The sequence below is a fragment of the Notechis scutatus genome, chromosome 6, assembly GCF_049901735.1.
Source record: "Notechis scutatus isolate UNSWTSFEM ecotype Mainland chromosome 6, rNotScu1.2, whole genome shotgun sequence".
Classification (NCBI taxonomy): Eukaryota; Metazoa; Chordata; class Lepidosauria; order Squamata; family Elapidae; genus Notechis; species Notechis scutatus.
In genome coordinates, this window is record NC_142014.1 from 8,737,699 (window position 1) to 8,761,702 (window position 24,004).

The window sequence follows — 24,004 nt, forward strand, 5'->3', positions numbered from 1 at the left end:
ACGTGGCTGGCCGGAAGCCCAGCGACAACAATGGCTCAGCCCTGGCTTGCCTTCCATGGCAGCCAGCCACGGGAGGAGGGTAAAGTCACAGCCATGGGACGAGGAAAGAGGCAGTCGTGGGGGAGGAAACTGGGAGATTAAGGGCCAGGGCCTCTGAAAGGGGAAACGGGGTGATGCAGGATTAACCCAGGCCTTTGACAGATTAGGCTACACCTGCCTGAGCAGAAAATAGGTAGATAGGTTAAGGAAGGGATAGAGAGAGAGGGAAAGAAAGAGAGGGAATGAGAGAAAGAGAGAGAAAGAGAAGGAAAGAGAAGGAACAGACAAGAAAGCAAAGAAAGAAAAAGGGAGAGAGAAAGGAAGAGAAAGGAAGAAAGGGGATAAACAAAGGAAGGGAAGATGGAAGGAAGGGACAGAAAGAAAGAAAGAAAGAAAGAAAGAAAGAAAGAAAGAAAGAAAGAAAGAAAGAAAGAAAGAAAGAAAGAAAGAAAGAAAGAAAAGGAGGGAGGAGAAAGTGAATGAGATATCTAGTCCAACCACCTGCTCCAGCGAGAGAGAGAGAGAGAGAGAGAGAGAGAGAGAGAGAGAGAGAGAGAGAGAGAGAGAGAGTATGCATGGCTGTCAAAACTCCAAAAACAGGTCAAGTAGCTCTGGGGAGGTCAGTCATAAATTAGAACACTTAATAAGCAACCGTCCATTAAGCGAGGACCACTTATATTTTATTTGCCAGTCACATGACCACCAAACCATGCCCACAAATTAGGCCATGCCCACAGAACCAGTTGTTAAGAAATTTGAATCCCACCCCTGGGTGGGGAGCACTGAGGATGAGTTTGTAGCACCAAGGGGACGGTGGCCTGAAAAAGTTTGGGAACCACTGATCTAGAGTAATTGGGAGTTGTATTACCAGCAATATTTGGAGAGCAACTATCATTGTGCTGGAACTAAAACGTTCTTGATAGAAGGCAGTCCAGAATTATGCTCAATGTCTTCAGAGTATGTTTCAGTGTTGAATATTTGATACTCTCTCTTCGTTGAAATTTTCCTGCAAAATTGTTTTTCAAGACAGCATCTACATTTTTTAAATAAATAAAACTATTCTACATTTAAATATGGCTATTTCTGCTAGGGCTTTGCTTTTTAAATGGAAATAAAACTTTCTCTGTACTTTGAATTGAGTAATGTCTTACAGCTGTGTAAATAATTTTTTGTAGGTACAAATTATCTCAGATTTCTAAATGTAGACCTGTATTCAATTGAGGTAAATGGGGAAATCCAAATCCATGCAAATAGAAAACCAATATGCATTGAAGTTATACATATGTAGATTTGGATTTTAAATAAGTGAACAATGATTAATAATGTAACTCATCATTTATCAGTGGAACATAGAATTTACATCTTCCTGCTTATGCTTCTCTTGTCAGCATTCAATATAATTTTCAATGCTTATACACTTTAAGAAAATATAACTTCAGTGTGATTACAACAAAAAGATAAAACTCACAGTCTTTCATATAAATCTTTAAGACAATAATATTAGCAGATATATCTACTTTATTTGCTTTTCTTTCAGGCATGTGACCACCGTTCAGACTCTGAAATAATCTGTTGTACAACTCCTTCGCTGAAAGCCTATGAGCTGATGCTGCCTTTTGTGACAAAAGTGTTTTTCGTTTTTGATGGTGTCACTTCATCTGGTTTTAATTTTGATTATGTGAATGACCCTGACTTTACCATTTCTGAAACACCATTGTTGATTTCCAAGGGAAGTCAGAATGTAATAATTAAGGTAAGGTGATATATAACATACATGCTTTTATCTCGGGGTTTATCCTGGGCATTATGTAGTCATTACATTATTAAAATAGTTCTTGGCCTATCTAGCTGAACAGATACTATGTTATACAAAAACGATGGTAATGGTTTTAAGCAGATTTGAAAATGACATATTTCTGAAGAGTTTTTAATATCAGAAGGTATCAAGCTAAATAAAAGATGATAGATTAGATTAGATTCAACTTTATTGTCATTGCCATGGATACAGGCAACAAAATGCAGTTAGCATCCAACCAGAAGTGCAAAGCAACAGTAAAATATAAATATATGTATGCAAATATGCAAGGAATCTATGAATATGTCAATGGAAAACACAACAAAATGTATGTACATGAGCAGACAATGATAAGTGTGACTGCACATATATGAACATATACAACTGTACAAAATGTTTATGGACATGTTGAATATAAATACAAATGCACAAATACATCATATATCATCAAGGGAAGCATCAGCATATGTGTGGGGACAAACAAACTGAGGAGTTCAGCAAGGAAACCACTATGTGATAAAAAGCTGTTCCTGAGCCTGCTGGTCTTAGACTGCAGGCACCTGAACCTCCTCCCAGATGGAAGAAGAGAAAACAGTTTTTGGGCTGGATGGACGGGGTCCTTAACGATGCTGTGGACTTTACGCAGACATCGTTTCCTCTGAATGTCCGCAAAGGCAGGAAGTGGATTCCCTATAATGCATTGGGCAGTTTTCACCACCCTTTATAATGCCTTTTTTTCTTTTTATAGTGCAATTTCCATACCAAGCTGAGATACAGCTAGTTAAGATGCTCTCGACTGTGCCGTGGTAGAAATTAGTCAGAATAGCTGAGGAGAGGTGATTCTTCCTCAGTAATCTCAGGAAGAAGAGGATCTTGTGAGCTTTCTTACTCAGACTAGTGGTGTTAATCTGCCAGGACAAGTCCTCAGAGAGGTGGATCCCCAGGAACTTGAAGCGGGTAACACGTTCTACCATTCTCCCGTTGATGTATATAGGAGAGTGCGCGACCACTCTTTTTCCTGAAGTCCACAATGAGCTCTTGGTCTTGTTAGTATTAAGTAATAAGTTATTGTCAGCGCACCACGTAGCTAGGCACTGTACCTCCTCCCCCGTTGATGAGTCCGATTACCGTAGTATCGTCTGCAAACTTGATAATGGTGTTAGAGCCATACACAGGCCTGCAGTCATACTACTCATATATTAAGAAAACATCACTTCCCTTTCTTTTAGTACAAAAAGTGCAGTTGGTCTTTCAGTTGGTAGTAACCTATTTTTAAAATAATTTAAAGTATCATTTTTTTTGCTTTGATACTTAAGAATGTTCATGATATCGTTGTGAAGTTAGTAACTCTGAGCAACTTCCTATAATATTAAAAAAAAAAAATCCAGGAGAATACCATCATTTCAGATTAACAAATTGTGTCAAAAGTTATAAATTTTTCTGAACTACAATTTACTGCATCAAATATTTGGAATGAATAATTTAATGCAGTATTTAAATTGGGATGGAGTGGAGGAAAATGAGGATAACAAGAAGGTTACACATATGCAAGTGCCATGTACCTTATCATTTAACACTTAAAAAATGCATTTATGAAGATTACCTGAAATCCTTTGATGCATGTGATTTCAGCAATCTCTTGCTCATTTGGGCTGTTGAAGTTTCTTTGCTCCGGAATAGACTTTGAGATTTGTAATGGGTTGTTCTGGGAGGTTAAAATCCTTGGCGATTACTTTGTCCTTCCTTTCCACCTAATACCAAACCCAGAGGGCACCCCTGGATAGCAATAGCACATATCACATGAGAGGAAGAGCAGGTGAAGGGACTCCTAATCTGGCGTGTGAAGTTACTGAAGTCTGTGAATCAGTTGTTTTTGTAAATCTAAACATCTGGGCTTATTGCAAGATCTGGCTTCCTTGTTAGCATTCTCTTCCTTTTGTTTCTAGTTGCTTGTGAGAACTAGTTCAGGCTGAGTAATTTGTCCATATGCAAATAGTGGGGCTTGTACCTGGTGCCTGAGACACTGCAGCATATTTGTACAGTGGTTTATATTTATTTATTTTATTTTTATTTATTTATTTGATTTGCCAATTGTTTACAAGATAATAAGTATAAGTGTATACATAGTTGTGAATACATGAAATGGGTACATATAAGAAAAATAAAAGAAGAATAAGAGAAACAATAGGACAGGGACGGTAGGCACGTTGGTGCGCTTATGCACGCCCCCTACAGACCTCTTAGGAAAGGGTGAGGTCATAGCTTATTAAGAATATGCTTATTATAGCTTATTAAGAATATGTTTGAATGGCTTGAACTGTAGATTGAAAGTGATCATTAGTGATATTATGTTGTTTGGGTTTTGTGGCCTTTCTGTTAATAGGTTCTGCGTGGAATTGATTTGGCTGTGTTGATATGTCTGTTGATCTCATTTGATGGGAAGTTAAGTTTTCTGGTTTAATTCTTCGAGTTGAGCATCTCAAGTGAGTCAAAACAAATGGAATTGTAGCACAGAATCTGACTTATACACAATAGACTTAATATTCTTAAGACTTAATACATTCTGCTAGAAATATGTAGGTATACTTGATGATTTGTGAGTTTGTTATATAATGTAGGATTGTGTCCATTGTGTAATTTAACATAACATCAAAGAAATGCACTCAGTGGATTATGTTGAAAGTTAAAGGTAGGCTGGAAGTTGTTCAAGTATCTTATGAAATTTGATGAGAGATTCTTTTCTATGGCTCCAGATGATGGAAATGTCATCCTGTCATCAGTAAATCTCAAGAACAAGTGTGGTTTAGGATAAGAATTAGGAAGGCATTGTTCCAAAAATGTTGGCATATTGTAAGATATGGCTGTACATTGATTTTAAAGCATATGTTCCAGAGCGCCAATTGGCAGAAATGAATTTTCAAACAAATATAAATACTCAAATTTACACGCTTCGTGATCATGCTTTGTTATGTCATCATTAAGCAAACACAGCATAAAATTAAGTGATCACTTAATTCAGTGTTGAAAAAGTTCTTACCAAAAGAGTTTTTGAATTATTTTTTTTTAATTAGTGCCAGAACAGAAAAGCTTTTATTTGCAGTAACTAATGGGGTACATTTTGCATCCAATAAATAAATACATGCGAATTAAAAGTGAGTTCAAGAAAAACTACTTCAATAGTTACATATGTTACAATAGTTACATTTATTCAGATACTTTAAAACTTACTTGTAAATATCAGTCAATGTTAAAATAATTGAAAAGACGTTTAAAAGCATCTGCTGAAAACATGTAACATGGAGCAACTAAAACTCGTAGGTGAAATTGAGAGCCTGATTAAAGAGGTTTTGTTACAGACATTTCAGTGAGAAGCAGCACCATCTCCTCCTTGTGCTTGTCAAATAAGAAATATTTCAGAGTTGCTTTCTAAAGTTTCATATAGATGGAAAAAACAGCTGAATCATTCCAGTCCATTACCTCAACAAGCCAATTCTTGAGTCTCTCCTCTGTCCTCTACCTATGCCATTAATTTCTTTGGATTTTGAGAGATAACTTTTCCTCTAGATTTTATTTCATTAACTTGGAATGGAAATGTGAAGTTGTAGATCACACCCTTTTTTGCTTTTTAGTAAAGATAGTATGGAATGCACCGATAACATTGGCCCCGAAACATGTAGCAAATTGAAGTTCCTTTGTAATAGCCCTTCAAAGATTGGGGGCAGCTTGTCAGATCCACCAGCTTCAGCTTGGCACCTTGCCGGCATTCTGTCGATTGGGGAAGGGAGCAGGGGACAAATAGGCAATAAAGCTATATACCTTTATGGTGGGGAAAATTGGGAGGGGGAATTTGACAGGTAAAGAAGACAGAGCATTTTGGAATCTGGTTTGTACTGGGGCACTGGCCTCTTCCAAGCTATTTGCCCTGGGTGTGGTATTTCACCAGACTAAACGGACGGACCACAGGGGAAGGCTAGGAGAAATCAGGAGTTTAGTTCTGTATTAGCGCGCAGGAATTTTAGATTGTGCATGACTTTCCTGAAATCAGCGTCGCTTAGTAAAAGTGCCTTTTCATCTCAAATGGAGTCGAGTCTGATAGCCAAGTTCTCGAATTTTGATTACTGTACCATGCAGATGCTGCAACAGTTCTAAGTGTGAGGACAGGTCGTAAGTCACTTTTTTCAGTACTATAGTAAATCAGTCACTAAACAAATGGTTCTAAGTCAAAAATGACCTCTACGTTTATCCGGGATCCTGGTGTCCTTATTCACAAACAAATGTGTTACCTCCAGAAATTTCCCTCCCAAAATGCAATTGTAGATGTTATCATTCAGCAAATCTATATGTATCCTATGTGTAGTTCCCCAAAACATGATTATACATTCATAAGATTTCCAGAGACTTACAAAATAACTGTAATTCCCAAGCAAACAATTACCAAAAATTAAATATTTGTCCAGATTTATTCTGTGACTGAAATTGAAATAAATGGCTATTTACTGCAGCCAATATTTGCAGATCCCACCCTTATTAGCACTTGGATAGAAAACCAGTAGAAATCTTTAGGAAGGAGAGTAGAACAAAGAAAAAAAAACTTTCCCCTTTAGGGTATTCGCGCTGTGGCTCTCACAAGGAACAATATATCCTTAACAGTTTTCAAGTTTCCAAATCACTTTCTCCCGTCTTGTCCCGGTTAGAAGCAACTTTCACTTTCTTTCAGCTTCCTCCTTCCTGCACCTGCTTGTCCGGCTGCAGCTTTCTTCGTGGCGGCCATTGCTGACCGCCGTTCCTCCGCCTCGGGAAAAGGGGTTTAGCCGGCTGGGGAGGGGGTTTGCGGCACCCCCAAACCCCTTGCCGGATCCCCCTGTCTTCAGCTGCCTTTACGGGAGCTATATCCCCCAGATCCAAATGGATTGGGGGAACCTTGGTGGTGAACGCAGCAGGGATCGCGCGGTTGCAAATCCCTGCCGCCGCCGAAGGCTAGCAAACTGGAAGACCAAACTGCATTTCTGAATGGGTGCCGAGGACCTGGGAATGGAATGTGAATTGCATCTCGATGTGTCCTAAGAGCGGGGGGAATCTTTTTGGCTGTGAGTGGGAAGGGAGAGTGAAAAAAAATCAGAGCAAAATTTGAAAATAAGGAGAAGATTGCCTAGAATTGCAAAGAGTTTAAAAACTTCCAAAAATATATTTGAAAAGGATTTGTGATTACTTTAACCTCAGAAAGAAAAAGTGAAGAAGAAGAAGGTATTTAAAAGAAACAGTCTGTTTGGATTGTTTGGTGATTTTGGAACCTTTGGAAATTATTTCTGATTAAATCATCTGGGTGGTTGTTTGGAAAAACTTTTTCTCTACACAATGGCATCACCTGTGGATGGATTGGAACTTATATATCAAAAATATGAAAGAGAAAAGCAAGGAGGGGAAGATGGACTTGGCACTATTTTTCAATACTTAGAAATGGTGGTTTATATTTATGCGAAGCAGAATGAGGATGATGGGGACAAAGAAGAAGAAGAAGCCATCTTTGATGAAAAAGGACTTTGATTGGAGACGGGAAAAAGCAAGAGAAAAAGGAAAAGAGGTCTTTAAGATCTGAAAAAACAGCCCAAAAAGAGAAGAATAAGGTGAAAAGGGGACATTATGTTAAGAAACAACAGAAAGGGGGAAAGCAGAATAAAAGTGAGGTGGAGAGACAAGGGGTTAAAGAGGACAAGGAGAAGAAGCAAGGGAGAAAGGAAGGGATGAGAAGCTCTAATGGTGGGGAGCAGGATATTAAGAAGCAAAAGTTTTTCAAAGATAATGGATAGATCTTATTGTTAATGGGATTCTAGAAAGGTACATAAGATTGCATTTTTATATCTGTATTTAGAAGTAATTATAGAAAATTAGAAATAATATGTAGCTTAAAATGTGATAAAATATCTAACATAAATAAGTGAATTTTTGTTAAGAAAAGAGAGTACTGTAATGAAATATGATTTAAGATTGTGATGTAGGGGGTAATAATCGTGGAAAGCATAAGTGTTCCCACAAAGGCATAATATTCAATTGAAATGGATAAAATATTTAAGATATAAATGATTGTTAAAATTAATTATTAGAACATGGTATACTAGCAAAAAAATTTGTGAAATGAGATTTGAAGTAGAAGAAGGAGGAACATTTCAATGAAATATTGAGCTATAATATGTGATGTGGGGGGATAATTATGGAAATAGGGCTCTCATAAAAGTATGTGATTTAATTGAAAAGTAATGAGTTAAACGTCTAAGATATGAATGAATATTAATATTAATGAATAGATTTGTATTATTTTTGATAATATAGTATAACTTTAGAATGTACCAGATAGAATCCCAATGTATGTTATGTATTTTATATTAGGTACTATAAATATAAGGAAAAAAGATAAAGGCATCATCTCCATATAGTGTACAGGAGAAGTATTTCTTCTTTTTTTAAAGAAGAAAAATAAATGATTGGCTGGAATAGAACAGACAAAGAATAATAAATATTAGGATATGAATTGAGAGGAGGAAAAAATAATAAAATAAAATTGAGAAAATTTAAAGGAGAGGAGAAGTTATATAGAAAATTGAAAATGTTAATAAGATATGAAATGGTATGTAAAATGAATATGAAACTGAACTTGTGTCTGTACCAAGAGTTTTAACCGGGACTAAGCAACTTTCAGAGAAGAGATTTTTATGCTTTTATGTTTTGTGTTTATGCGTATTTATGTATTGTTTGTCTTGAAAATAAAACTTGTTTTAAAAAAAAAAGAAAACCAGTAGAAATCTAAGGACTAGGAATTGAAAACAAAATCCCAGAAGTAATAAGTGGCAAATCACATTTACAATAATGGTGAAAACACTAAATGGATTGGTCCTTATAGTCATCAAGAGTCAACCTCATCTCAAAGGATAATAACTCTTGAACCAAAATAAATGAGAGTAAGGAAAGTAATGGGAGAAGTGTAAATTGTCTATTGTGTTGTAGCCATCCTGTTCTATCCTCTGGTATAGGGTTTCAAGAAGGGCCAGCATCCCTCGTGCACTGGGTGCACTGGTCCTCTGCCGCCTCCTCTTGCTCTCCAGAGATCTGTTAAGGCAGAAGGAAACTGCTTCCTGCAAACTTTCTCCTCTGCGCTTCCACATGCAGCAGCTTCCTCCTCCACCTCCTGCTTTGCTGGGAGGGGGCACCAGACAGGGAAACACCAATGTTGTCTGGGATTGGGAGAAGAATATCTCCTTCGGTGTGCTGTGCACATGCACACACACACACACACACCATTCCAAGTTTGGAGAGTTTTATCTATATCTGAGCTTGCAAATTGCCAATCATGCCTGGCTTTGGGGAGAAGGCCCTCTCCTTCCTCTGTGGATAAAAGTCCCAAAGTCCCCTTTGAATGTGTGTGTGTGTGTGTGTGTGGCACGCGCAGCATGCACACATGCGCACACACACTTGGCTGCCATCAGTTTGGGAAGGTGAGCTTGTGGGGCACCAAACTGTCCCCATGTCGGGTTAGCAACTTTTTCGGTCCCAACCCAGACATCTCGAATCAGCCGCGCCCAGTGTGCAGTGTCAAACCAGCCAACCCAACCTAGCCATGCCCACCTAGTCGTAGCGACCTAGTTGCCGGTGTTACCACCCAGTCATGCCTACCCAGCCACATGCAGCTGGTCTCTGTGAGTCATCCTAGTCTTACGTGCAATTGGCCCTTTTGAGGGCAACCACAATGGTGATGCGGCTCTCAATAAAATTTGAGTTTGACATTCCTGACTTAGTATAGGGAGTCCGAATTACAAAGGTTCATTTAGTGATTGTTTGAAGTTACAACAGCACTGAAAAAAATGACGTATGACCATTTTTCACACTTACGACTGCTGCAACATCCCTCTGGTCATGTGATTTACATTTGGATGCTTGAGAACTGGTTCATATTTATGACTGTTGCGGTTGCCCAAGATCATGTGATCACCTTTTGTGACTTTCTGGCAAGCAAAGTCAATGGGATAAGCCAGATTCACTTAATAAATGTGACAAGAAAAGTCATAAAATGAGCTAAAACTCATTTAAAAATTTACCACTTAGCAACATAAATTTTGGCCTCAATTGTGGTAACTCGAGGACTGCCTGTATGCCTGTAAATAATTTGTTTTTATTCCCATTGAACTCCATTCAATCACAGTGACAGGCAACAATTTGTTAATCTGTTTAGACATTCTTAAGCTTCTTTGATTTAAGTAATGAATAATCATTGGGGAATTATAGGAAGGTAAATTTAGTGTTTTTCTATAATTATTTGGAATGTGGAGTTTTGGAATGTGCTTGATAATTTGCTAACTTTTGCAGACAAAGTAATCCTGTTTAATCTATTGTAATGGCCACTGAGAAGTGGCTTTTCTTATGGCATTTTTTAACTATGGAAAGAATAAATATAATCCAGTGTTCCTTTTGCCTTTTGTTTTACTATTTCTCTTTATTACATTTAATTAATGTAACTTTTTTAGGGAAGTAACATTGACTCTGAAGCGGTGAAAGGCGAAGTATTAAAAGTTGGAAACAAGAGTTGTGAGAACATCATCTTGAAGTTGCAGTCCGTTTCTTGTACCATTCCTAAGGAGCTTCTCGAAACCAACCACGAATTAAATATAGTGGTAGGATATTTATCTTAATATTGCATATATGATTCAGCTTTAAATGTCACCATTTCTACTAATACTATCTACTGCTCTGCAGTTCTAGTTTTGTATGTTCATTCTATCTTTGATTTATGGATTAAGTGACTAGCAGCAACATTGAAAATTGTTTGGAAGTACTTTGTTTTTGCATTCTTACCTGGTTTGAACCAATCATTTGGTTCATACTGTATTTCTGCATTTCTTTTTCAAATACGTAATTATAGTTATTATTAATTATGATTTTTTTCTCTTTTTAGTATTTTGAGCAGATGAGTGTTTTAATAAATATTCTACTTCACTATTAATGCAATCTTATAGGAAAATATTTCCCCATATGACATCATAATATTTCAGCTAAAGATATGAATTGGAAATTTGTCTGCTATTCTGAATCAAATTTGTAACCATAACTTGGCATTTTAAATTGAGGATAAAGTTTGAGCTTTGGCTTTTAATAATCCTTATTATTTGCATAATTCTTTTTCTGTCTATGCGTATTTCAAAAGAAAGGTAGAAATACAATATGTCATACAGTTTAATTCTCCAAATATTTTCTTGATGAAAGATTAGCTTTTGTCACTAAGCCACCCTCCATGTGTACATATGATAGTTACATTTACATTGCCAATATTGTGAAAGAGGTGATTTACAATATGTGTGTGCATGTGTATTTGAACTATTAAATATATCGATCAAAGTGAACATGAAGCATGCCAAACTGAATATCTTAGAAATAAGTGAACAAAGATGACTTGGAATGGAACAATTAATTTCATATTATTATAAATTATCCATGGCATGCCTGTACAATCTAATAGAGTGGGAATAATATTCAGAAAATATACTGCTAAGTACTATATGAGCTTGACTATAACCTAGTAAACAATAGGGTCTTAATTGATAAAAATAGTGGATATCCAGGAAGAATCAGTACAAAGGTGTGCACATATTAGCAATCACAGAATTATAGGTCTGAAAGGGACCTTAGAGGTCTCAGAGATCTGTTAAGGCAGAAGGAAACTGCTTCCTGCAAACTTTCTCCTCCTGCGCTTCCACATGCAGCAGCTTCCTCCTCCACCTCCTGCTTTGCTGGGAGGGGGCACCAGACAGGGAAACACCAATGTTGTCTGGGATTGGGAGAAGAATATCTCCTTCGGTGTGCTGTGCACATGCACACACACACACACACACCATTCCAAGTTTGGAGAGTTTTATCTATATCTGAGCTTGCAAATTGCCAATCATGCCTGGCTTTGGGGAGAAGGCCCTCTCTTTCCTCTGTGGATAAAAGTCCCAAAGTCCCCTTTGAATGTGGTGTGTGTATGTGTGTGTGCACGCGCGCGCATGCACACATGCGCACACACACTTGGCTGCCATCAGTTTGGGAAGGTGAGCTTGTGGGGCACCAAACTGTCCCCATGTCGGGTTAGCAACTTTTTCGGTCCCAACCCAGACATCTCGAATCAGCCGCGCCCAGTGTGCAGTGTCAAACCAGCCAACCCAACCTAGCCATGCCCACCTAGTCGTAGCGACCTAGTTGCCGGTGTTACCACCCAGTCATGCCTACCCAGCCACATGCAGCTGGTCTCTGTGAGTCATCCTAGTCTTATGTGCAATTGGCCCTTTTGAGGGCAACCACAATGGTGATGCGGCTCTCAATAAAATTTGAGTTTGACATTCCTGACTTAGTATAGGTATATAGTCCGAATTACAAAGGTTCATTTAGTGATTGTTTGAAGTTACAACAGCACTGAAAAAAATGACGTATGACCATTTTTCACACTTACGACTGCTGCAACATCCCTCTGGTCATGTGATTTACATTTGGATGCTTGAGAACTGGTTCATATTTATGACTGTTGCGGTTGCCCAAGATCATGTGATCACCTTTTGTGACTTTCTGGCAAGCAAAGTCAATGGGATAAGCCAGATTCACTTAATAAATGTGACAAGAAAAGTCATAAAATGAGCTAAAACTCATTTAAAAAATTTACCACTTAGCAACATAAATTTTGGCCTCAATTGTGGTAACTCGAGGACTGCCTGTATGCCTGTAAATAATTTGTTTTTATTCCCATTGAACTCCATTCAATCACAGTGACAGGCAACAATTTGTTAATCTGTTTAGACATTCTTAAGCTTCTTTGATTTAAGTAATGAATAATCATTGGGGAATTTTAGGAAGGTAAATTTAGTGTTTTTCTATAATTATTTGGAATGTGAAGTTTTGGAATGTGCTTGATAATTTGCTTGGAGACAAAGTAATCCTGTTTAATCTATTGTAATGGCCACTGAGAAGTGGCTTTTCTTATGGCATTTTTTTAACTATGGAAAGAATAAATATAATCCAGTGTTCCTTTTGCCTTTTGTTTTACTATTTCTCTTTATTACATTTAATTAATGTAACTTTTTTTAGGGAAGTAACATTGACTCTGAAGCGGTGAAAGGCGAAGTATTAAAAGTTGGAAACAAGAGTTGTGAGAACATCATCTTGAAGTTGCAGTCCGTTTCTTGTACCATTCCTAAGGAGCTTCTCGAAACCAACCACGAATTAAATATAGTGGTAGGATATTTATCTTAATATTGCATATATGATTCAGCTTTAAATGTCACCATTTCTACTAACACTATCTACTGCTCTGCAGTTCTAGTTTTGTATGTTCATTCTATCTTTGATTTATGGATTAAGTGACTAGCAGCAACATTGAAAATTGTTTGGAAGTACTTTGTTTTTGCATTCTTACCTGGTTTGAACCAATCATTTGGTTCATACTGTATTTCTGCATTTCTTTTTCAAATACGTAATTATAGTTATTATTAATTATGATTTTTTCTCTTTTTTTAGTATTTTGAGCAGATGAGTGTTTTAATAAATATTCTACTTCACTATTAATGCAATCTTATAGGAAAATATTTCCCCATATGACATCATAATATTTCAGCTAAAGATATGAATTGGAAATTTGTCTGCTATTCTGAATCAAATTTGTAACCATAACTTGGCATTTTAAATTGAGGATAAAGTTTGAGCTTTGGCTTTTAATAATCCTTATTATTTGCATAATTCTTTTTCTGTCTATGCGTATTTCAAAAAGAAAGGTAGAAATACAATATGTCATACAGTTTAATTCTCCAAATATTTTCTTGATGAAAGATTAGCTTTTGTCACTAAGCCACCCTCCATGTGTACATATGATAGTTACATTTACATTGCCAATATTGTGAAAGAGGTGATTTACAATATGTGTGTGCATGTGTATTTGAACTATTAAATATATCGATCAACATGAACATGAAGCATGCCAAACTGAATATCTTAGAAATAAGTGAACAAAGATGACTTGGAATGGAACAATTAATTTCATATTATTATAAATTATCCACGGCATGCCTGTACAATCTAATAGAGTGGGAATAATATTCAGAAAATATACTGCTAAGTACTATATGAGCTTGACTATAACCTAGTAAACAATAGGGTCTTAATTGATAAAAATAGTGGATATCCAGGAAGAATCAGTACAAAGGTGTGCACATATTAGCAATCACAGAATTATAGGTCTGAAAGGGACCTTAGAGGTCTTGTAGTCCAACCTCCTGCCCAATTATTGCATCCTGAACAAATGGCTGTCGAGTCTTTTCTTGAAGACCTACAGTGATGGAGCATCCCTAACTGGGAGGCAAGCTGTTCCATTGATTAATTGATTAATTATTCTAACTTTCAGGAAATTTCTTCTTAGTTCTAGCTTGGATCTCTTTTCCACACATTACTTCTTGTCTTATCCTCGGGTGCTTTGGAGAATAAGTCAACCCTCTTATACTTGGCAGTCAGAAACCCTGGAAGACAGTTCTCACGTTACCCCTAGTACTTCTCTTCGTTCGGCTAGGTATATCTATTTCCTTAACCATTCATCATGCAATTTAGCCTCTAGATCTCTTGTTGGTCTTCTCTACACCCTTTCTAGGATCTTAGTGGTGTTTTTTTTTTTGTGGGGGGGAGTTGTATCATGGTAACCAGACGGTCACGTAGTTCCAAGTATGGCTTCACTAGTTCAGTGTAGAAGGGTACTATCATTCTTGTGTTTTTGATGCTATTCCTCTATTGATGCAGTCTAGGACTACACTGGCTTTTTTGGCAGCTTGCAGTACACTGCTGGCTCATACTGATGATTCTTGACTCTTGGTGAATGTATCTTTTCTTTTATGTACACTGAGACCACATGCACCAAGACAAATTCCATGTGTGTCCAATCACACTTGGCCAATAAAGATTTCAATTCTATTCTACTTAAGTAGTGATCCCTCTCACAGTTACTACTATTGAGCTATTCTGTACCTGTATGTTTTTTTCCTGCCTAGGTTCGGGACCTTATTTTTCTCTCCACTGAATAGCATCTTGTTGGATACGGCCCAGTGCTGAAGTCTATCGAGATCCTTCTAAATCTTGCGTCCATTTTCCAAACTGTTTGTAATTCTACTCAGTTTGGTGTAGTCTGCAAAGTTGATAAGTTCCCCTTCTATCACCTCATCTAGATCATTTATGAAGATGTTGAAGAGCATTGGGCCCAAGACAGAATCTTGAGATACCACATGGCATTATTCCTTTATGTAGATATAGTTCCATTAAGACTATGTGCTGAGTACGGTTGGTCCATCAACTGTGAATCCATCTGGTGATGGTACTGTCTATCCCGCACTGTTCTGTCTTACAAAAAAGTACAAAAGTAGCCTGTTGACAAGTAACTTGTTACTTGTAACAAGTTACTTGACAAGTAACCTTGTCAAATGCCTTACTGAAGTACAAGTGAAGTATATCCACAGCATTTCCTTGACCCACTAATTTAGTCACTTTATTAAAGAAGGTTGTAAGGTTTGTCTGACATGTTTTTAACAAACCCGTGCTGACTTCTAGTGATTGCTGTATTCATTTCTAAGTGCTCACAAATCTCCTGCTTGATTATCTTTTTCCAAGATTTTCCCAGGTAATGTCAGACTGATTAGTCATAGTTTCCTGGATCTACTTTTCCCCCTTCCCGAATATTGGAGTGACATCAGTTCTTTTCTAATTCTCTGGCAGTTCCCCCCTGCTCCAAGGAGCTCTGAAATATATTGTTCAGTGGTTCCAAAATCACATCAGCCAGCATTTTCAGTATCCTGGGACGTAAACCATCGGATCTGGCAGTTTGAACTTGTCTAAAGTGGATAGATATTTTCTTTTTATCAGTTTCTCAGGACCAATGATAGAATGAATTCTATTGAAAAATTGCAAGAAACATTAAATGCAATACTAGAAACGGTATAGTATTGTTCTTGAATGATCAGAATGGCAACATTGTGGAGGAACCTCTGTTTATAAGATGATTTGGTTATGCCATGTTACTGCCCACTTAATTAATTTCTAGGGCTATGTATTTTCTGTAAGGTTCTGCCTACAAGAGGATACAACCACAAGCACATACTTTAGATAGGAAGCATCTTTCCCACTTCAGATACTAATACTACACACCTCTAACAAAGCCCAGAGTAGTTCAAAGCAATGGCTTTTTTGTGATAAAAAAATGTCCATAAAGACTGGCATTGAGAAAGCATGAGCCACAAGAATTGCCTTTGAATTGTGGCTGTGGAGACAGCACGAACACCTTGGACTATATATATGAATGCAGGCAGATGGTGGAAAGTGTTTGGCAAGGTTTAGAGAAGTAAAAAAAAAAAGAAGATAATGGCTCAGGTAGATTGCTGACATCAAAGATATTATTGGAATGTCTTTGGAAGAGTTACAAGTTACTAGTAAAAATAATTCAGAATGGAAAATAGTTCTTCATATAGTTGGCAGGAACTGAATCCAGCTTGATAACAATTAACTGAATTTCAGTAATTACTGTATAACTCTGATAGCATATTTTTACCAACAACAGAACAAATGGAGGATACCAAAAGATGTCTACTATTGTAATCATAAGGAATGTTACAAGCTATTGTGAAGCATAAAGCATAGCATAGTTTAAAATTAGTGACTTCTTACAGAAATGATCACATTGTTAATTTGGTGAGCTACCTATAAAGCAAATAAATCAATATGAAAAGTTACACAGATAACTGAATAAGTATTTAGACAATTTTTTCTTATCTCCAGAATTGAACACAACTTCTTGAAATAAGCCCCATTACTCAATAAACTTATTACATGCTGCATTAGTCTTTTCTAAGCAGGGAATCATTGAGCCAGCAGACCAAGGCAGATACAAATACTCTTTCTCATCTCCATCATCATTTTTGCTTCCTTACAAATTGGACATTTTTCCTGAGTCAGAATAAGAGAATAAGAGCTACTGATAGCAGAAATAAAGAGCAAGTAGAATGTGTAGTGTGTGTGATAAAGTGTGTTGTTATTGGTGAAGCCTGCCCTATATATCAACTTCCACGATTAAATTGTGCTGTTTTTTTGGTCATTGTTGCTACATATGTTTTAGTATATTTTAGAGTTTTTAAATCTATCTTTCTTTCAGTGGAAAAAAGAAATTTCATCAACAGTTATTGGGAAAGTAATGATTCAACCAGACTCAAATTTCACAGGACTCATTGCAGGCCTTGTGGCAACAACAGTTTTTCTCTTGCTGCTAGCATTTGGATTTCTCTTTTGGAGAAAAAAGAGAAAGCAAATCAAAGGTGATGATCATTAATACTTTTTACTGTATTTCAATAAAATCTCTTTTTTATTTCCTGGAGTTTATTTAAAACTGCAGTAATTCTCGCTCAGCTAAAATATATTCCATGATGTACGATGAGGGTTAACCAAGTCCTCACTTTCTAATAGTGTTGAAGAAACTATAAATAATCAGGCTCTCTTTAGCAAATGAAAACTCTTTCCTAACAACGGAAAGATTTGCAGAAAAAATGTCTTCCCTACAAAAGATACAGGACAGATGACCTGAGAACTATACTGACTTTCTCAGGGAGGGAATTAAAACAGTTGATACAGATAGGCATGTGGATGGTGGTGTCAGTGCTCTATTCTTGGATCAATAAAAGACTTTAACAAAATTCCTCATCAAAAGCGCTGTAATAAACCTAGTCACCTTCTGATAACCTGACTCATGCTTTTATAGATTATTAATTGAGCACTATTCTGAATGGAGGGTAGAAAGAAATACAGTTGCTGAAGGATTTGTGTTCAGACCATATAAACAGTTTCTTGGCCATGGTTGCAGATAATAAAAAAAATAAAATGGTAAAAACCAAAAGTGAGCTGATCCAGTAGGAATTCTTCAAACTAACTTAATGGTCAAATAAATAGTAGAAGCAATTCCCTTTTAGTACAATAAGCAGGGGATGAAGAAAAAGGGTAGAAAAGGGCAATTCAAATAACTAGATAGATCAAACCCCTAACCCTTTAGGAACTTTTTATCTTAGAAAAAAAGGTTATAGAGGGAAGAAATGGTTGGTCTATACAATCATGAATGACACGGCAAGTCACTTGTAGTACCGTACTAGAGATGGTTCCCTGCCCCCCTCCAAATCAACCATTACAAAAAAGAAGCATCTAACGAAGTTGATTGTTAGGCAGTTTAAAACAAGAGGGAGCATTTGTTCATATAATGTATGAGTCATACAAGTCGTCAGTGTGTATAAATAATCCATCTGTGGAATTCATTGCTACATAATGAAATGCTCATTAACCTAAATAACTATAAATTCCTGGAGGAAGACCTATCAAAGACTGTAGGCCAGGGTGTCAAACTGGCAGCCCGCAGGCCGGATGCATCACACGCAGGCCATGCCCACCCCAATTCCAGGAATGGGGGAAATGTCACAAAATGTCACATGATGGCAATGTGGTGCAGCAAGTTTGACACCCATGCGCTAGGTCTTGAAAACTCTTGTTTTCTGTAGGTTGCCTTCTGCCTGCAAGCAATCCAGAGGCATCTACTTGACCATTGTTACTAACAAAATGCTGGATTAAGATAAACCTTGCCCTAATCAAACATATTTTTATTAGAAAGATGTTAACAAACAATAACAGCAACAATAAAATAACAACAACAATAATAATGACACATTTGCCATCAGTCAACTGCAGAAGGCAGCTTTTTGTGGAACAGCTTCCATCCTGCAACAGTATCTGTGACACTATCAAACATCCAGATTTGCTTATCCCAAATCCTTGGTAAGGACTTGATAAATAAACAAAAGTGCCAAACCCAGTCTGAACAACTGGCTCACTGTGCGATGCATAATAATAATAACAGAAACAACAATTATAATTCCATTAAGAATTATAATAATGGAAACATCAGGTTTTTATAATATTGACATTCTTTCTTCTGTGACAAGATTTAGATGGAGAGATTGTTCGCTATGATGGACGAGTACACACTCCACATTTGGACAGGCTTGTGAGTGCAAGGAGTATAAGTCCTACAACTGAATTAGTGTCAAGTGAATCTGTAGACTATAGATCAACTTTTTTGGAAGGTACAATATTACTATTTTTCTCATTAATAAATATAAAAGGATTGCCAAATGCTAAGCTACTGTGTGGTTTCTATAATGAGATATTGGTACCTTTTTCTATAATGAGATATTGGTACCTTTTCATTTGTCTTGGAAAGGTTTGTATTAATTAGGTGACATGATTTTTGTTACATAACACTGATAGTGATAAAAGGTCTGTAAGAAAACAATCAAACTCAGAGAGCATTAAGAATCCCACTGTTGCATATTTCTGAAAGTCGGTAGCATGCTGAATCTGTTATAAAACCCAACAATCCTCCTGTTTGTCTTCATCGATATTATGATTTCCCCTTTTAATGGTTTTCATATGCCACAATATCAAAATGTTGACGATAAGAAGAGTAAACCAATTCTTGCTGTAATTTCTGTGAGAATGCTACTTCAAACAATATTCTTCTTCAGGTTTTATGTAATTCAGATGTAATGTTTACAATTAGTTACTTAGCAGTTCTCCTTAGAGCTGCTCGGATCATCCAGAGAGTGGGGAGGTGCTTCAGTCTGCATCGTTGTAGGCTGAGCTTAATTACTGAGGAACGCTCCGCCTTCCATCACGTGGCTCCGTTACAGCGTTCCCCAGTTTATGCTCAGCCCTCGTGCAAAGTAGGCAGTGTTTTTTTCAGCTCTCTTGGCCGTTTCAAGAAACCCTAATTTGGCTGGTTTTTCTTCTTCTTATCAGGTTGTATTGATTTATTCTCCACTTAGCCCTGCGGTTTCTCATTACATCGATTGGTTTTCGACTCTCAATTCCCCTGGGAAGCCTTTCCTAGCCCCAGGGGGTGCCCGGGGGAAAGCTAGCTAACTCCCAGCTACCCCTCATCCCCCCTTTATTGCCCTCTGCCTAACAGATTTTATTGGGTTAAACGTTCAGAGGTTCTGACTAACCAGAGTGTTAGGAAAGTAAAAGAAATTCAGGGCAACATGTATAATCAGTACCAATTTCATCATATTTAAACGAGCCGCTCCGTTCCACCGAACGCCGTTTCTTTTGTTGGTCGGAAGTTTGTCTCTTCCTTCTTGTCCTCCCCCTGGGGTCCTTGGATTGCCCCTGGGGAGATTCTGGCCGCTGTTAAGAAGCCCTGTAAGTCCACGTCGTAGGTGGCTGCCTTGAGTGCCGCCTCGTGGCCGGGCGCCATTGTGGTTGTCCCCTCCTTATCTTTCCGATCGGCTGCGTGCGCCCGTACTTAACCAGCAGGACCCGCGGGCCTGCTCAGAATCATTAAAGTAAAAATTATTGCTGGTGTGCCTTGGAGGCCAGTTTCGCTGCCTCCGCTTGGAATTCACGCTCTACCTCGTAAAGGTTAGGCTGTCGTTTTTGTGAAGCTCCTTGGCCGATCAAGATCGTTGGAAGTTTGTCCTTCTATGCCTTTCCCTAGCCTCTGCGCAATCAACAGACTCAGGGGAGCGTGTTCATCGCCCCCAGGGGGAGAAAGATAGCAGGCGGCTTAGAAGCGCTCGGCGCTACCCCCCAGATTCTCTCGTTTGAGCTTTATCCTGCCGACTTCAGTGCCGCCCTCGTTAGCGGCTCGAATTCAAGCACTACAAAGCGCCACTGGTTTCCCCCCACCCGAACGCCGATCGTCCCAGGAAGGGACGAATTCTTCCTCGCGGCCCCCCTCGGCTCTCTAGGTTCGCCAGAGGGGCCCGATTCTGCCCTGAGCGGCCCCGACGTTCAAACGAGTAGGCGGCCGCTGCCTTGCGCGTAGCCTCGCAGTCGGGAGCCATCGTAATTTCTCCAGCCTCTTTCTTGGCTGCAAGGGTTCCCTAGCTCTCCATTCAGGCCTTACCAGCCCGTTCAGAGCCTCTCGCTTTGTAATAATAGGGAACCTAAGCTCCATTGGCAATCCGCAGCCACGCTCAGGGCGAAGCAATAGCAGCACCTCCTCCCCCTCCCGGTTGTTGTCTGGGAGTTAAAGCTGCTGGAGGCCTTTTTTTTTTTTTTCAACCCGGTGCAGGCATTCATTTGATCGATTGGATAAGTAGCTCTTGGGTTGATACCTTATTGGACCAAGGCCTAAGCCTTAAATACGTAATTTCAAAAAAAGAAAGAGAGAAGAAAAGAGAGAGAATACAATAGTCAACATGTATACAAGAATATATACATATGGATATATATAAGTAAATAAATGAATTAAATATATATACATATATTAATAATAATAATAATAATAATAATAATAATAATAATAATAATAATAATAATAATAATAATAATAATAATAATAATAATAATAATAATACTATACCATGGTACATCAAATTCCAAAAGGGGGCGCGGGCCAGCTGATAAGGACACCCGGCTTCGTTGCAGGCCCAACCCTAGGCGAGCCAACCGCCTCCAGTATTCTCTCATATGATTATTACTTCTTAAAGTGGCAGACGATAATTCGTCTAATGGCCCTTCCCTGAAGGCCAAATCTAAGTCTTACCTTTTGCGCAGCCAGGCTAAGGAAACGCCTAAATAATAATTGGAATAGACTCTCCCGCTCACGCAGGGGGTTGGACTAGATGACCGCCAAGGTCCCTTCCAAATCTGTTTCCTACCAACCTGAACTCGCCAATTTCGCCTGATCTCGGAAGTTAAGCAGGGTCAGGCCCGGTTAGTACTTGAATGGGAGACCATCTGGCAATACCGGGTGCTGTAGAGGAGACGCCTTGAGGTGTCATGAAACATCGGAAAAGGAAATTGTCGGGCTACCCAGGGAGTCTCTGCCGGTGCCTCCAGCCCTGCCACTTTCCGCTCCTCCTATCTCTGCTCACCCCCCCCCTCCTCTAGATTCTTTTCCCTCTCCAGGCGCAGCTCACCAGGGACATCAGGCCCCGGAGCAACGACCAGACGGACAGCCAGGAGGAGCCTGCCACCGGCGGAATCACAGAGCAAATCAGGATGGAGCTGGCTATCCACCGAGAGACTGCGGAAGGTCCCCAACAGATGTCCAAACCGGATTTTTCCCGAGGGCTTCCGATCATGAGTATCTATCGATCAGGTCCCTACCCAGACCGGATCCTACCCACAGTCAGGTACCTTCGCAGAGGGACAGCCCTCTTCCAAAGGGGACAGGAGGAGGAGAAAGGGGGCCTGAACCAACTCAGGGAGGAGGAGGAATCCGAATTGGGGTCAACACATTCAGTGAACCCTATTGGGGACGGAGCCCCTGGAGGAGGAGATGCTCAAGGATAAGGGCCCCAATCCCGACCATCCCACCTTGAGGGCTTGCTCAAGCCGCACATATATAAACCGCTTCACCAAGGCCGAATTATCCCCGGCCTGTACTCTAGTCTCCCTCTGTCCTCCCCTCCCGGGCGGAGGGCCCAGAGGCTTCCTTGCAGGCAGCTCATGGTGGAAGCTAACGTCATCTGGCTCCACCCATTCCTCTGATTGGGTATTAAAACAGCTGACTTCCTCAGGGGCCCTCCCCTCACCACCCTGACCGGGCAAGGGTTTTTTTCCTTCAACCTCAACCCAGGCCCTCCACCGACTTAATTCCCTCGAGGTTGACGATCCCTTTGTTGGCTTAGCATCCTCCTCCCCCGCTAGTGATCTTCGGGAGGCTCTGAAACCCGAGGACTAGAGGGCCGAACTAGCCTTACGCCGGCCTCACCAAGCCGACACTTGGGCCATTAGAACGGCCTCGGCCGCCTCCTTTCACCAGGTCTTCCATCCGGTGGCTTCGCCAACTAACAGCACATCCTCGCCTCTAATACAAGGGCGCACCAGGACATCGCTGAACTCATGATCGCGGCAGAATTCCGGCCTACACCGTACTATGCGGTTAAGTGTCCCGCTAGAACCATAACCTCTCCTGTTACAGAGTCAAACCGGTCACGGCTCCCGTCAAGAGAGACAGACTCTTCGGCACAGCCTTGGAACCTTGCTAGTCGAGAGCCGAAGCAGGAACAAGTACTTCCCCCCTTTTTCAGTGGTCAGAGCCAGTGCCCCTCAGCCATTTGGAAAGGGCCTTTTCAACCTCTTCCAGTCTCTCTCCCCGCACAGGTACCACTCCTTTGGCCATCCCTTTCCAGGATCCAGCCGACTCGGGCGACAGGAACACGGGGGACGGCTCCTACAGGACACCCCTCAGAGGATCATGTGGGAGGCCCCTCCGGCGCCCAATGTAGGCCCCGCTCCCCCCCGCCCCACTGGCGGACGCCTCAGACAAGTCGTCGCCCCATGGGGTTCCTCTACTTCCGAGGCCCGGGTCTGTGTCACTATTCCGCGCGAACTCGCCCTGGAACTCAGCGCATCCCCCGACCTTCCCTGGGCCCCCCCTTGATGGATCCCACAGAGCGTAGTTAAGGGACCCCGCTATTCATCCTCCTCACAGCATACAGGCTATCCAACTCGCCCCACCCTCCCAACGAGGGCGGGACTGTTGCTCCCACTTTCGCGTGACCCCAAATCCTCAGGTGGATGGAGAGCAGTCCTAGGCCCAATACGACTTAATCGTTACCTGATCCACGGCAGGTTTCAGAGGCACACCTTGCAGTCCATCATACTCCAGGCGAGGGGACTGGCTCTCTCCTACAGATTTTCAGAAGCGTATCTACTCATCCCAATTCTGTTACACTCTCCGCCACTCCAATAGGTGGCCTCCCTCTTGGGCTCCCATCTGCCCCTAGAACCCTACTGAGGCCTCGTGGCCCCAACGGCTCACCCCAGAACCTCCCCGGGCGTCTCCACTGCTACCTGGATGACTCCCCAGACGTCAAGCAGAGAGGGACACCAGAGTTACCCCCTCTCACCTCCAAGACCTTTATTCCTCGTAAACTGGCAACAGCCAACTGTCGCCATCTAATCGGATAACCCCCCTTGGGGTCCATATTTGTTACAGTTAAAGGGAAGGGTCTGTCTTCCTCAGCGAGACTCCTCCAGCCCAGAAATCTGTCTAACGTATCCAGTGACCAAAAAAAGAAAAAAGGGGGTCTCACCGTTAGAAGGGCCTAAATCATTGGGCAGCTGGTCTCAGGCACTTCCATT

At 40.0% G+C, this 24,004-nt stretch overlaps 1 protein-coding gene across 1 annotated transcript in view; it reads left to right on the forward strand.

Annotated features, from left to right (window-relative positions):
* Window positions 1-24,004, forward strand: part of MET (MET proto-oncogene, receptor tyrosine kinase) — a 145,637-nt gene that overhangs the window by 94,868 nt on the left and 26,765 nt on the right. Inside the window, exons 11-14 of the mRNA XM_087969312.1 lie at window positions 1,577-1,792; window positions 10,348-10,494; window positions 17,025-17,184; window positions 18,850-18,990. Coding sequence (XP_087825438.1) covers window positions 1,577-1,792; window positions 10,348-10,494; window positions 17,025-17,184; window positions 18,850-18,990 — 664 coding nt within the window. The remainder of the gene's footprint in view (window positions 1-1,576; window positions 1,793-10,347; window positions 10,495-17,024; window positions 17,185-18,849; window positions 18,991-24,004) is intronic.